This window comes from Trachemys scripta, chromosome 2 (genome assembly GCF_013100865.1).
Source record: "Trachemys scripta elegans isolate TJP31775 chromosome 2, CAS_Tse_1.0, whole genome shotgun sequence".
Classification (NCBI taxonomy): Eukaryota; Metazoa; Chordata; order Testudines; family Emydidae; genus Trachemys; species Trachemys scripta.
The window spans coordinates 56,963,326-56,979,348 of NC_048299.1; the positions used below are offsets into that span (position 1 = coordinate 56,963,326).

The window sequence follows — 16,023 nt, forward strand, 5'->3', positions numbered from 1 at the left end:
AAATGTTTCTCCTGTTCCAACTTTACAACCCCTTTTCCCCAAGGTTACCTTTTTTTCTGTTCTCCCTTTTTATTTATGTTAAATAAAAGTAAATGGATTTGAGAAATAAATGTTCTTTATTGAGTAGAAGCAGTGGGCATGGGCATGTTGTCTCAGGGAAAAACGTGCCATTCCACTCTTTTGATTGGGGGTTGGCTTTACAGGGACATTAATACAAGCCAGGTGAAGCTTTGTGAGAGCACAGTGCCGACAAGCAGCTTACATTACTGAGACCCATGATTGAAACGGCTTTTCAAAGCCTCGCGGATACGCAGCATCCCTTGCTGTGCTCTTCTTATTGCCCTGGTATCTGGCTGCTCAAAAATGGCTGCCATGCGATCTGCCTCAACTGTCCACCCCGTGGAAAATTTCCCCCCCTTTTTTTCCATAGATATTATGGAGCACACAGCAGGCAGCTATAACCATGGGGATGTTCTCTTCACAAAGGTCCAACCTTGTTATTAAACGTCTCCAACGCCCTTTTAAATGACCAAAGGCACATTCAACCACCATTCTGCACTTGCTGAGCCTATAGTTGAACCGTTCCTCACTGCTGTCCAGACGGTCCGTGTATGGCTTCATGAGCCATAAGAGCAAGGGGTAGACTGGGATAACTATAGGCATCTCAACCTCATGAATGTTCATTTTGTGGTCTGGAAAGAAAGTCTTGGATTGCAGCTTTTTGAACAGACCCGAGTTCCTAAAGATGCGTGTATCATGAACCTTTCCTGACCATCTTACATTGATGTCAGTGAAATGCCCCCTGTGGTCTACCAGTGCTTGCAACACCATTGAAAAGCATCCCTTTCAGTTTATGTATTCTTTGGCAAGTTGGGCTGGTGCCAAGATGGGGATATGCATGCCATCTATCACCCAAACCACAATTAGGGAACCCCATCGCGGCAAAACCGTCCTCTATGTCCTGCACATTTCCCAGACTCATGACCCTTCATAGCAGAAGTCAATTAATGGCCCTGGACACTTGGAGCACAGCAGCTCCCACGATTGATTTACCTACTCCAAATTGATTCACCACTGACTGGTAACTGTCTGGAGTTGCAAGCTTCCAAATAGTGATCACCACTGGCTTCTCCACTGTCAGAGCAGCTCTCATTTTTGTGTTGCTGAACTGCAGGGTAGGGGAAAGCTCTGCACAATGTTCCTGGAAGATGACCTTCCGCATTCGAAAGTTCTGCAGCCACTGTTTGTCATCCCATACCTGCAAAACAATGCGGTCCCACCAGTCAGTGCTTGTTTCATGGGACCAGAAACGGCGCTGAAGAGTTCAGCTGCTCTGTGACTGCCAGCAGCAACTGTGAATTGTTTTTTTCAATGGCTTGCAGTAGGGCTGCTTGCAGGACATAACTATGTTCCGCGCGGTGGAGCCTACTTCGGCTCTAGAAATACTGCAGGAGAAGGCGCGAGATGTTTGAGATGCTCACTACAAGAGTGCACAACTGAGCAGGCTCCATGCTTCTGGGGTTATGGCATATGCGCGGCGGTTTTAAGGTGCGAAAACCACTGGGTTGTTTGCTGTTGATATGAGGGAGGGATCTCCGTGCATCATGGGATGTTGGCTCAATGTTCCCATTCTCCCTATAACAATGTTTTGGTCCCATGAGGCATTGCATAAACTTCCCAAAACACACTGTGGCAAGTTGCACTTTGGGATAGCTACTAACGATGTGCTGCCTTGTGCATTGATGAAGGCACTGCTAGTGAGGACGCACCCTATCGAAACAATAAGCCTGGTGTCACACACAATCGACTTAATTAATTTGGAGGTTCGAGGTCGAATTACATAAAGTAGACTTAATTTTCTAGTGTAGATAATCCCTAAGAGTTTCAAAGATAGGATTTTATAGGCCATAATGAGGAGAAACATTTCCCTCCTCACAATAGTTTTTTAAATTCCATTTTGTCATCCGTTTTTTTCAAAATTGGGCATATGACCAGCTGCTTCCATTCCTTTAGAATTTTTCATCCCTTAGACCAACAAAATTACTTTTGTAAAATTATAATCTTTATAGGGAACCAAATTCATTGGAAAAGGGGGGAGAGAGGAAATAATGAAGAGAGAAGGAAGTGTTTCCTGTTTCCCCTCTCTCTCCTCCCTCCGAAAAACAAATAGTACTGTTGTCTCAGGGAAGAACATGCCATTCCCCTCTTTTGATTGGCTCAGTTCTCACGCTAGGTGGTCTTTGGTTGTCTTAGATGAGTGAATTCTGCAGACAAGTATGGCAGACTTCAAAGCAATGTTGGTTTAAAAAAAAAAAAAAAAAAAAAAGCAGATTCTGAAGTAAGAAATATTTCTTCCAAAAATCCATTTCTACAGTATTAAAGCAAAATGTTCTAGATTTTATGTTTTCTATTATATGAAATACTCCAGTTGATCAAAAAAGAAAAATTATCTACGATTGCAATAAAATTTAAGCTCTCTCCTTCAGTATGTGATGAAGTTTCTAAATGGCAACCTGCCCTATAGAGGAAAAAGGTAACTGTGAAACAGTTGTTAGGTACAAAAACAATGTAACAAGGAAATAGCTGTTTTTAATTTGGAAGTATTTACAACTGCTAATGTACCACTCAATGTGCTAGATAACCCAGCTCTGCATTTCTAATTGGAGGCAAACCTAGACTCTATTAGGGCCCTACAGATATCTCAATGGTTAGTAAATATCTCTCTAAAGTTTTTGATGACCATGTTGTTGAAGTAACTTGACAGTTGCATGTAGATTTTTATCTTTGATAAAACAACTGGTGCCCAGAATTACTCTTATCATTAATATACCTGCCATACTTTCACTCAGCAATGATGTTAATGTTGAACAGCCAGATGACCTCTGTACAAGAGTTTGCCGGGGCTTGACCCTCTCCGGGGCAGCGGGGAGCCACACCGGTGAGCTTGGGAAATTCGTTGGGCTGTGGGGTCTCCCTCGGCAGCTCTTGCTGTAACCGGAAGAACACGGTAAGCCCACCCCTGCTCAGGGTGGGCAATAACGCTACGTCAGGAGCTCAGGCCCTCAGTCAGGACTGAGCAACAAACGAGTACAAAGTATTAAGCCCAGGCCCTAGGTCAGGGCGGGGCAACAAACGCTGAGTCAGGAGCTCAGGCCCTCAGTCAGGGCTGAGCAACAATAGTAGGCCCCAAGTCTCAAAAGGCCTGGGAGAGGGGGAGACTGCCACCCAACCCGTGGGTGGCAGGGGGGACGCAGGCCCTCCCACTCCACTGCGTCCCATCCCAGGGCCCTAGCAGCAACAGAAGACCTGCTGCTGTCAGTGGGGATCCTGGCCACAACACACTGACATAGGCTCTGGCAGTGCTGCAGCCAGACTGGGGTCGGCTGCCCCCGGGCTACTTCCACACTCCCCCTCGGGGCCTACCTGGGTCCTGGTGTCGGCCTCTGGGGGATCCAGGACTATGGGTTCATCAGAGCAGGAATTGATCGGCAGGACCGGCGGCCCCTCCGGATAGCGGGCGCAGGGCAGGCCCGGCGGCTGTCTTGGGCCATGGAGTTTTCCCAGTGACGAGCTAAGCTGGAGACATCTGGTCTCTCTGGCGGCTGGGGCCTTACTGAGCTCTGAGGGCGAGCCTTTATATTTCCGGGTTGCTGCCTGACCCTCTGGGGGGCGGGCTCTGAGCTCCCTAGCTCCGCCCACTCCGGCCTCCGGATGGGCTCTTCCCCCTCCGGAGCGGCGGGGAGCCACACCGGCTCACTACAACCTCTCAAAGCTGTTCTATTGAATGTGTCGCTAGCTATTAATTTTAATGCATTTTCAGAAGCAGTATTGCAAACACAAGTTCTTTGCATAAGGGTGTTTGTGACAGACAATTCTGTGCATGTGAGTCAAGAGTTGAAACACACATTGTTTATGGGAGTTCAAGTTTGTGCAACATGAACTTAACTCCTGAACTTGCTGTGGGACATCTAGATGGAGAATTGTAAATACTTTAAATCTTGGTTTGAGGGAGAAGGAGAGAAGATAAGGGGAAAACCTGCACAGCTTCTTCTGCATGGAGAGACTTACTAAAAAGAAATCCTCAAGCATTGCTACTCTTGCAGGTGATCACAAACATTACTTGTAGTCTTTCTATTTTCCACTATGCAGAATATTTAAATAACTAATTTTTTTCCCCAAAAAGAATGCTGCAGGTAATAATAGGTTAACCCTGTCCCTGCCACAAAACAAATTTTACAGTTGGGTGGCAGTGGAGCTCACATCTTTATTAGTGTAAGTGTTGAAGTAGGAGGTAGAGCAAGTAAACTCGGTTTGTGTAAAACAAGATACTGGATTTTGCCCATCAGAAGTCACAGGGAAAACTTCTAAGCACTGGATATAGTGATAAGTAGTGTATTTAACCAAAAAAACACTGTTAATATTATAATTTTTACTACTTCCATTTAAAAAGTTTTCCACTACTTCTGCATGATCATCTCATGTTTTGCTGTATATTAAAAAAAAGTTGAACTAGGTTGTCTCTTGCCTTAAGAGAAATTAACAAACTTGTGTTGATAGTTTCTCTGAATTGTTGGAATAGTATGAAATGTTCTTCACCTGCTCAGAGATCTTATGGGAAAGATCAGGGCAGCCATCCAAAAGAACATGAGGCATTATCTTGTTTGAATCGCTAACTAAACCTCTAGTTTGCTGTGTACTACAATGATCTGTTCCAGGAGCAGCAACACATTGTGAAGAACCACTGAGCACCAACAGCTGGATTTATTTTATTATATTGTGTTCTTGGAGTTTTATATTGTATACTATATTGTTCTCAATGGCTCTTTTACTACAGTTCAGTATCTGCTATACCAAATATGAAATAAGTAAATCATTTTTTTAATTAAATGAAAAACACTATCAAATGGAAAATCTCATTTCTGTCAGAAAATTTTTGAAGCTACGATTATTGCCCTAAAGAACATAGCTAAAATTTTAGAATTCAAAAGCTATTAATTGACTTAAGCTCCTGAAACCTCTTAGGCCCTTTTGCATATTTTACTCTCTGCTGGTGAGGAACAGAAATACAAGTAGAAAACCTTTCTCCATCTTTTTTAAGAGGAGATTTTAAGAGTTGACAGCATCCATTTTATAAACAAGACTGCTGATATACCATTATTGCTAATTTTAAATTCAAAACTATTTCTCACAACAGCTGTAGCTTGGCTCTCTTGTTTGTCTATAGGGGCATATTTAGTGGTGTGCCTCCCAAGAGCTATGACACAGCAGTCACTGGCCAGGTGCGGAACAGAAGTGGCTTTACAGCCCCCAGTGTTAACTGGAGCAACCTCAGTGGCTGCTCTAGCTTATAGTAGCATCATTGGAGCTACCTATTGGGTGGCTATGCAGCAACCCATATTCTCTGTAACACTTGGCATTATACTACTCCCCATCCTGCTGCAACTCACTCCCTTCACTAGGGAATGCATAGGACTAACAGGGTTCCTGTACTGGGGAATTTTTTCTTGGCCACTTGTAACACTTATATAGCCCTATTTGTCACTAGTGCAGGGCCAGAGAGTAGTATAGTATAGTAAAGAAGTATGGGCTGGATGAATGGACTGTAAGGGTGGATAGAAAGCTGGCTAGATCGTCGGGTTCAACGGGTAGTGATCAATGGCTCCATGTCTAGTTGGCAGCCGGTTTCAAGCGGAGTGTCCCAAGGGTCGGTCCTGGGGCCGGTTTTGTTTAATATCTTGATTAATAATCTGGAGGATGGTGTGGACTGCACTCTCAGCAAGTTGGCAGATGACACTAAACTAGGAGGCGTGGTAGATACACTAGAGGGTAGGGATTGGATACAGAGGGACCTAGACAAATTAGAGGATTGGGCCAAAAAAAATCTGATGAGGTTCAACAAGGACAAGTGCAGAGTCCTGCACTTAGGACGGAAGAATCCCATGCATTGCTACAGACTAGGGACCGAATGGCTAGGTAGCAGTTCTGCAGAAAAGGACCTGGGGGTCACAGTGGACGAGGAGCTGGATATGAGTCAACAGTGTGCTCTTGTTGCCAAGAAGGCTAACGGCATTTGGGGCTTATAAGTAGGGGCATTGCCAGCAGATTGAGGAATGTGATCGTTCCCCTTTATTCGACATTGGTGAGGCCTCATTTGGAATACTGTGTCCAGTTTTGGTCCTCACACTACAAGAAGGATGTGGAAAAATTGGAAAGAGTCCAGCGGAGGGCAACAAAAATGATTAGGGGTCTGGAGCACAAGACTTATGAGGAGAGGCTGAGGGAACTGGGATTGTTTAGTCTCCAGAAGAGAAGAATGAGGGGGGATTTGATAGCAGCCTTCAACTACCTGAAGGGGGGTTCCAAAGAGGATGGAGCTCGGCTGTTCTCAGTGGTGGCAGATGACAGAACAAGGAGCAATGGTCTCAAGTTGCAGTGGGGGAGGTCCAGGTTGGATATTAGGAAACACTATTTCACTAGGAGGTGAAGCACTGGAATGCGTTACCTAGGGAGGTCGGTGGAGTCTCCTTCCTTGGAGGTTTTTAAGGCCCAGCTTGACAAACCCCTGGCTGGGATGATTTAGTTGGGAATCGGTCCTGCTTTAAGCAGCGGGTTGGACTAGATGACCTCTTGAGGTCCCTTCCAACCCGGATATTCTATGATTCTATGAGTAGTATAGTGTCTTATATTGAATACTGTTTAACTTGTGCCAAAATATGTGTTATGGCTTTTGTGGGATGTAGCCTATAGGATAGTTTAAGTTAAGAAAAAATAAGGTGAAGTTAGATTTTGGGCCAAAGTGTTGAGGAGTATGGGAAATTGAAGTTACTAGCGTGAGATAAGTTGAAGACAAAGTGTTATGAGAAGAAGGTAAGAGTTAGTAAGGACATGACCCAGAGTTGTGTTCCCATTATACTTTGGTTATAAGTGGCTGGAGCAAGGTTTTTAAAGTGTTTTTGAGAATTGTGAAAGCATTTTTATAAAACAATCTATATTGCTAGTATGGGAAGGACATTGGTGCAGATGTTAATTTTAAATAATTGGTAACGTAAAGAGCCAAGTGAGAAGGTGGTGAAAATATAATTATGGTAAAGAGCAGTTTAATATTAATTAGTATTATAATAGAGTATAAAAGGAGTAGTTTTGTTAAATTGAAGGAGAGGTCCAATCAAAAGGGTACTGTTAGGTTCCAAGATTATAAGTCTGTACTTCACTCCGTTGTCAGCAACTGATCACCAATTCATGCACCATGTCATTTTTGAGTAAGTATAATTGTAGAGTTGTGTAAGTAGCAATTGCATGCCTGTTTGTTTAAACATTTTTCTTTTTAATAAAATTTGTATCATTCATAGTGTTGTCTAGTGGTCCTCTACTAAATACATTTTCTCTGACCTAGAGGCTCAAACCTGAAAACTAAGTTGGGTTTTGTTGCACCCTTATCTTCAGCAACTTAATATTATTTGGGAAGATTTCAACATAAAAGTTACAGAAGGGCTACATGGAGCCTAACTTTGCATTTATTTTGCACATTTAAATTATAAAACATAATTAGGTATTCACATATTCACAGTTCTTGTTTAAGTGCAAAATGGTACCAAATTTGTAGTGAATCACACACTGAAATAAATGCAGAGCTTCAGATATATTCCCATTAGGAATCTACCACCTCAACTTTTTTTGGTTTTGTGAGAACCTGACTAAACTTAATCCAAACTCTTGGTGTATATATCCAGATGCCATGAATGGGAGCATGCTGGGGAGAAAAAAGGAGTGGATGGCTCTGAATTGAAATGGTGGGAGGAAGGGGAGACGACTTCTATAAGCTGATGATGATACATACAAGCTTCTCAGTCCCAATCCATTTCATCTAGGCCCTCCCATGAGAGTGTCTGCTCACTTCCATCCTTCGGGCTGAAAGCCTGCTCTGAGTGTTTCGTTCCAAGAGTGTAGCTGTTTCACATTGTTCTCCCCACAACCCCAATTGCTAGCACTCTAAACTGGCACACTTTCCCAGCCCCTTCTCTGGGACCTATTCTCCAACCTTAACAGTGATACAGATTCAGTGCTGGAATACTTTTTTTTTTTTTTTTTTTTTAAACAGGTTATTCCAGTGACCTTTGTGAAGGGCCCATTGCTGGTCAGCTTTTACCAAGTAGTAACAGCAAAGCTTTAGGGGATACTTACACTGCTTGATCCTTAAAGCAGATTTTAAAATACCTCCTTTCTAGTCAATCCACTTTTGCTGCACCTTTCCTTCAAGATCCATCTCCTAAAAAGTTTATTTCTTCTATCCTTCTGATTTTCCAGCAGAATTATGGTTCTTTCTTCTTTCTGCTGCTGCTTTGCTTACATTCTTGCTTTCACCAGTATTGGAGGAGCAGCGGGTTTGCCTACTCAGTCATGTGAACCAAAATGATGTTATAGGAATTTTCCCTCAAGCCCCCAACTCTGTGCTGCCTGGACTAAAAGGAAACCTCTGTTTTGTATTTATAAGAACATGAGAATACTGGGTCAGGCCAATGGTCCATCTAGTCCAGTACCTGTCTTCTGACAGTGGCCAGTGCCAGATGCTTCAGAAGGAATGAACAGAACAGAGCTATTACTCAGTGATCCATCCCCCATCATCCAGTCCCAGCTTCTGGCAGTCAGTGGTGTAGGGACATGAGGTTGCATCCCTGATCATCTTGGCTAATAGCCATTGATGGACCTGTCTTCTATAAACTTACCTAATTCTTTTTTGGCCCTCACAACATCTACTGGACAACAAGTTCTAGAGGCTGACTGTGCACTGCGTGAGAAGGTACTTCTTTTTGTTTGTTTTAAACCTGCTGCCTATTAATTCCATTGGGTGACCCCTGGTCTTGTGGTATGTGAAGGGGTAAATAACACTTCCCTATTCACTTCTCCTCACCATGATTTTATAGACTTCTATCATATTTCCCCTTAGTTGTCTCTTTTCTAAGCTGAGCAGTTCCATTTTTTTTAATCTCTCTTCATATGGAAGCAGTTCCATACCCCTAATCATTTTTGTTGCCCTTCTCTGTACCTTTTCCAGTTCTAATATATTTTTTGAGATAGGGTGACCAGAACTGTATGCAGTATTTGAGATGTAGCATGGATTTTTTATAGTGGCATTTTTCTGTTTCTTATCTACTCCTTTCCTAATGGTTCTTAACATTCTATCAGTTTTTTAGACGTCGTACAGAGGTTTTCAGCGAACTATTAGTGATGACTCCAACAGCTCTTTTAGTGGCAACAGCTAATTTCGAACCCATCATTTGTATGTATAGTTGGGATTATTTTTTCCAGTGTGCGTTATTTTGTGCTTATTACCATTTGATTTTCTTCTGCCATTTTGTTGCCTAGTCACTCAGTTTTGTGAGATCTTATAATATTACCTTTGTAACTTTTCACAGTCAGCTTTGGACTTTACTGAGTAGTTTAGTATCATTTGCAAACTGTGCCACCTCACTTTTCACCACCTTTTCCAGATCATTTATGAGTATGTTGAACAGCTACAAGTCCCAGTACAGATCCTTGGGGGACCCTGCTATTTACCTCTTCCCCTTACGAAAATTGACCATTTATTCCTACCTTTTGTTTACTATCTTTTAATCAGTTCCTGATCCATGAAGTCCTTCCTTCTTATTCAATGACTGCTTACTTTGCTTAAGTTCCTTGGGTATAGGGCCTTGTCAGAGGCTTTGTGAAAGTCCACATGCACTGTCACCCTGGTCCACATGTTTGTTGACACCCTCAACGAATTTTAATAGATTCTATTAGTAGTTTGAGGGAAAGGTTAAAGTCTCATCTTCACCTATCATCTCTCCCCCGTCACAAGGAAAAGGACTGTCTACCAGCTTTAATAGTCAGAATTAAAAATCCAGAAGATAACATGTTCCCGCTTTACTCTCAGATAACTAGGCTGATGATAAGAGAGGTTAACAAAAAAGTAAGAAGTAGAAAGATAAATCTTCCTATTCCTGTCATAGAGACTGTGCAAGGTAGTTTCTGGCAGAGCTGGGACTAGAACCTCCATTTGTTATGGATAGATCTGTCATCCACTAAGCCTCAGTGGCTTTCACTTTGAACATGCCAAGTCTATGGCCTGGTCTACACTGGGGGTGGGGGGTGGGGATCGATCTAAGGTTCGCAACTTCAGCTACGAGAATAATGTAGCTGAAGTCGACATATCTTAGATCAATTTAGAATCACTTACTTCGCATCCTCGCGGCACAGGATTGACAGCGACCGCTCCCCTGTCGACTTTGCTTCCGCCTCTCGCCGAGCTGGAGTTCAGCAGTCGACGGGAGAGCGATTGGGGATCGATTTATCGTGTCTACACTACATGCAATAAATTGATCCCCGATAGATCGATCGCAGGGTAGTGTAGACGTACCCTGAGTAATTGGCTATGCTATCTGTAACCACTACTCTAACACCTTTAGAGAAGAGTCAGGGACAAAATCCTGATACTGAACATTTCGCTGTTTTCTAGCATTTATTTGTGTAACTTTCTGGCATATGGTTGCTGCTATCATTTATTCCTTTACCTTTAATGGTAGAAGTTTGCACTGTGGATCTTAAGGTCTGGAATTCAAACTGTGCTGACTGTCTCTGTGTGGTGGTTGGAGGAAGGCAGTCATTACAGTTGCATATGATGGAATTTCTATTTTTTCAGTTTTCATTTTTAAAAACTTAGGTAATTAAGTAAAGTCATTAAAATATATTGCTCATGTTGAAAAGTCAAGCACTCAAAAATTAGGAAGTACCATAATTTCATAATTCCATTAGAATAATTACTATCTGAGCATGTAATTAAAGATTATTTAAGTTCAGCCATACATTGGGGCAGATTTAAGGTTGCATGGGCATCTACATCAAGATACTGCATATTTTTATGTATAAATGAAGTTTGTGACTCAGTTGCTTGCAAAAATAGTAGGTTAATTCCATAAAATAACTTAAAAAATAAATGTGTGTGAGTTTTAAATAGGAATGTGGTTTCCAAGGTTATTCTAGGGAAAAGCAGCAACAGTAGAAAATTAATTCTGTGTAATGTTTTGTTTCATATCTTCTACTAATGTATCACTTCAGTCTCTAAAAAAAGATGCCTGTAAAACTAGTTATTTCCTGTTGAGAGCACACATTTTGCTTTACTATACTCTTTTTATAATGAATTACATTAATCGGGGCTCTCTAAACTTGTGTATAAAGTCTGTTTGTAGTATACTAAAGCACACTAGTAAACTTACTGGATTTAATATTTTTTGTGCAGTTTTCATCCACCTACAGTGGATAATCTCTTGAACAAAAGGCATGTAAAATATTATGTTGTGACCTTTCTGAGATGATCACTAAAACTTACGAAGACTTTCTTATTTTACAGGTCAACAGCAAGGACAGGATGGAGGCATGAAAGTACAGCAAGCCACAATAGCTCCTGTAACTGTAGCCGTAGGAGGTATTGCTAATGCGGCAATTGGTGCTGTTAGTCCTGATCAGATCACACAAGTGCAGTTACAACAGGCCCAGCAAGCTTCTGATCAGGAAATACAACCTGGCAAGAGGCTAAGAAGAGTTGCCTGCTCGTGTCCTAATTGTAGAGAAGGAGAAGGAAGGTAATGTTAGTTTGTCAGTTAAACTTTAGGCATCTTGTGGGCCTGCCTTATTTTGGGGGCTTTTTCCTTGTATTACTGTCATGTTTCTAATCATGTCCATAGGAAATCATACTTGTAAATTTTCTATTCAGAAAGAGGATTATAATCAACTTAATTTTACAATTTCATTTTTTTTCCTTAGAGAGCTGATAATATTTTAAAATAAAATCACCTAACTGCTTAACTTTTGATCCTGTCAGAGGCAGCAGTGAGCCAGGAAAAAAGAAGCAGCATATCTGCCATATTGAAGGATGTGGAAAAGTTTATGGGAAAACATCTCATCTCCGGGCACATCTTCGTTGGCATACTGGAGAAAGACCATTTGTATGTAACTGGATGTTTTGTGGCAAAAGATTTACACGGAGTGATGAGCTGCAAAGACATAGAAGAACCCACACAGGTTAGTCAACTGTCTGTATTTGATAGAGTAATTCCTTTAATAATGGTGGCCATTGGAGAACAGTGATTTTAAATCAAGTTTCAAGCTGTTCCCCTGCATCTGCATTAGAAAAAGATTGAGTTTAGGACATGGTTAACTAGCATGCATTGGCTAAAAGCCTGACCTAAACTTGATCAATTTTCCTAATCAGGACAAAGACTTGGGGCTTTTTTACACAGGGGTTTAATCCACAGTAACTCTGGTTGGTTTAATGTGAAAATGTCTGCATGTACACAGCACAATTCGTTAGAGTGTTGTAACTCCAAAAACTCTGGAATACTCTTTCAAAGCGTATTACGTTTAATGCAAATTGAGTTAGTGTGGTGCATTGTTCATGTGCACACAATGCTGCTGTGCACTACTGTAGCAGTCCTTCAACTGGTATCCCACACTGTTTGTGGGCATCCATTACTGATCTGTCTGTTTACCTGTGTGCCCTCCATTGCTCTCGGATTAAGTTGACTGGATTTCCCTCCTGCATTTAAAAACTGTCATGGGGCCAGTATTTGCCCATTTGCTCCTGGAATTTAATATATCAGCATTGCTACAACATGCCTCCAGTAGTTCCTTAGACCTGTACTGAGACGCGCGGCTAGATCTTATCCTTATCTTGGGAGCAAACCCTTTTGAAATAAAGATGTGTTTGTGGATTTTATCAAGTAGATGTTGATGAGGGGCCACAACCAGGACACCAACCAGTGCCAGATAAAGAGCAAACAGCGAAGAGGATTTACATTAAAATGAGGGATCCCAGGAAGAGGTCTAGCAATGGAAATGTAATCTATCCATTTTTTGAGAAGCTGGACAGTATTTGATTAATTACACCACTGCTGAACTCAAATTGGTTGTGGACCCTGCTGCCTCCCCTACAGCCTTCCCCTGAGGACAAGCAGCAAGAGTCATCAGAGGAGGATCACGAGGAAGGCAGTGAAGAGTTCTCCCCAGAAAGCCAGGATCTCTTTGAGACTCAGGATCTGATTCTGTCAGAAATCAGTTTGCAGGCAGAAACCCAGGCTGGGACTGAGGAGGCACACTCAGCTGTCATTCCACAAATACTGAGGTGATAGTTAAACAGTTCCTTCCTTCTGTCCACGTGGCCAATGAGGATATGTCGACACTACATCTGAGAGCAAACCTCCCAGCCCAGATACAGTAGAACTTCAGAGTTACAAACACCAGAAGTGCGAACCAATTAGTTAACCACACACCTCATTTGGAACTGGAAATATGCAATCAGGCAGCAGAGACAAAAATAAAGCAAATACTGTACAGTATAGTAGTGTGTTAAATGTAAATTACCAAAAAAAAAGGGAAGGTTTAAAAAAAAAGATTTGACAAGGTAAAGTAACTGTTTCTTTGCTTGTTCAGTTTAAATTAAGATGGTTAAAAGCTTCATTTTTCTTCTGAATAATAAAGTTTCAAAGCTGCATTAAGTCAAACTTTTGAAAGAACAACCATAACATTTTGTTCAGAGTTACAAACATTTCAGAATTACGAACAAGCTCCATTCCTGAGGTGTTCGTAACTCTGAGGTTCTGACTGCATATAGTGGGGCTTGTACTAACGTGTTAAAAATAGCTGTGTAGATGATACAGCTGAGGGTAGAGCCTGGGCTCTGTGGCCATGGAAGCAGTGTCTACACAGTATTTTTAGTGCAGTAGCACAGGCCCTTTTAGCATGAGTCTGTGGAGCTGGGCTTGGATCTAACTCCCAGACGTAGTGTGGACATACCCTATATGGCAGGGGTGGCCAAACCGCGTCTCATGAGCCGCAGCTTGCAGAGCCCTCCACTCCCCCTTTCTCCGCCTATCAGACTGTTTGGGGGGCTCGGCAGTTCTGCCCTGCAGCAGGTGGTGGGGCCAGGGGCTTCTGCCCAGCAGGAAGGGAGGTCTCAGGGCTTCAGCCCTGCAGGAGGCGCCTGCCAGGGCTCGGGGCTTCTGTGGGAGTAGGGCTGAAGCCCCAAGCCCCGTCAGGTGCGCCCTGAAGCCCTAGCCCTACCACCCCGCCACACACGCCCTGGTTCTCGAATGTCTGAAGATTGACATATACGCTTTGGAGGGTCAGTAAGTTCTTCTTTGATGCTGGTTCATATGTGGATTCCAAACACGGAAGAGTAGCAAGCAGTGGTCAGTGTGGAGGTAGGTGTAAGTGCTCCGGAAAAGACCAAATCTGTGGGACAGCATGACCGACTGCCGCATTCGTCATTGTAGAGGGAGCAATGGCGAAATGAGTGGAGAAAGGTGTGTATGGAAGACCAACTGGCAGCTCAACAAATGTCCTGCCATGGAATGTTGGTGAGGAAGGCCAACGTGGCGGCATATGCCTGCATGGAGTGGGCTGTGATTCCCAGTGGAAGTGGAATGCCAGATAGCTCATCGCAGGTCGCAATGCAGTGGGAGATCCACTTAGAAGAGCCGGTGGGATTTGCAGAAGCCACAAGTGCAGTATAGATAAAAGGCAAGCACCCTGCAAACATCGAGGGAATGGAAAGCGTGCTCCATGGGTGAGGCATGAGGTTTGGGGTAGAAGACTGGAAGGTGTATACTTTGGTTGAGGTGGAAGGAGGAAGCCACCTTGGGTAGAAACTTGGGGTGTAGATGTAAGGAGACTTTGTCCTTATGGAAGACAGTGAACGGTGGGTCTGCCATTATGGCTACCAGTTCACCGATACAGCAAGCAAAAGTGATGACCACCAAGATGATGACCTTCATGGAGAGGTGAGGGAGGGAGCAGGTAGCGAGGGACTTTGGTAAGAGTAGAGAGGATCTAGTTGAGATCCCATAGCAGGGTGGGCTTTTGTACAAGCGGAAAAACATTGAGGAGGCCCCTGAGGAATCAGGAGGTCATTGGGTGAGTAAAGACAGAGAAGCCATCCGTGGGACGGAGAAAAGCAGTGAGCGCAGATAGGTGAACACAGATAGAGGAGTGCGCCAGGCCCGATTGGCAGAGATGGAGAAGGTAGTCCAGGAGAGAAGAAATGGAGACAGAGTCTGTTGGAATGTGGCGGGCCCAGGCAGTAGAGCAATGCCATTTAGCAGAATAACAGGTATGAGTGGATTAGCATCTGCTGTTAGTGAGGATGTTGTGGATGGGTGCAGAGCCCCCCTGGTCTACACATGATCCCCAACCAAATACCAGGCCAACTGAAGAGGGCGTGGGTTGGGGTGTCGTAGTCAGCTGTGGTCTTGCATCAGGAGATCCGGGATGGTGGGGAGGAGAATCAGGGGGCGAGTGGAGAGGTGGAGGAGATCGGTGTTCCAGTACTGGCGAGGCCAGGAGGGAGCTACGAGGATTACTGGAGGTTCTTTGAGATGTATAGTCCCTATCTGGATTCAAATCCCGCCTTCCTTCCCCTCTGCTCCGGGCTTTTCTGTTGCTGAGTAAGAGAGAACTGGAATGGCGTCGACCTGCGCAGCCTCTTAAAGACTCAGATGCGCCATGTGGCTGATGCATGATACACACGCAGATCAATGGACACGACTATGAACAGTTCCGGCGCATGGCACCATATGCGCATTACGATTGGAATCCAGATAGGGACCACACATCTCAAAGAACCTCCAGTTACAGTAAGTAACTTCTCTTTAGCCACCCCTGCTATATGGCATCATTAACCACAGCAGCAGAGGATAGGGCAGCTCTCCGAGTATAACCGTAGCAATCTCTACACCATTAATGCCCATAGTGATCCTGGCAGCAAACTGCCTTTGATTCATTTAGGTAAATCCAACTGAATTCCAAAAGAGCCTAGCATCATGGACTTTTCCACATCACCCTCCTTTTATGTTTATAAACCTGCCTTGGTGGTCAACCAGCCCTTGGAGCACCATGGATAAGGCTGCAAGTCTGTCACGGAGGTTGTGGAAGTCACGGATTCCCTTACTTCACCAACATCTGGCTCAGAAGACCCCATGCAAAGGAGATCTG

At 43.5% G+C, this 16,023-nt stretch overlaps 1 protein-coding gene across 2 annotated transcripts in view; it reads left to right on the plus strand.

The window, feature by feature from the left end:
- SP4 (Sp4 transcription factor) overlaps window positions 1-16,023 on the plus strand; it is a 60,153-nt gene that overhangs the window by 39,299 nt on the left and 4,831 nt on the right. For both annotated transcript variants that reach the window (XM_034760595.1, XM_034760594.1), the window contains 2 exons: window positions 11,387-11,618; window positions 11,858-12,057. In XM_034760595.1, the coding sequence (XP_034616486.1) occupies window positions 11,387-11,618; window positions 11,858-12,057 (432 nt within the window). The remainder of the gene's footprint in view (window positions 1-11,386; window positions 11,619-11,857; window positions 12,058-16,023) is intronic.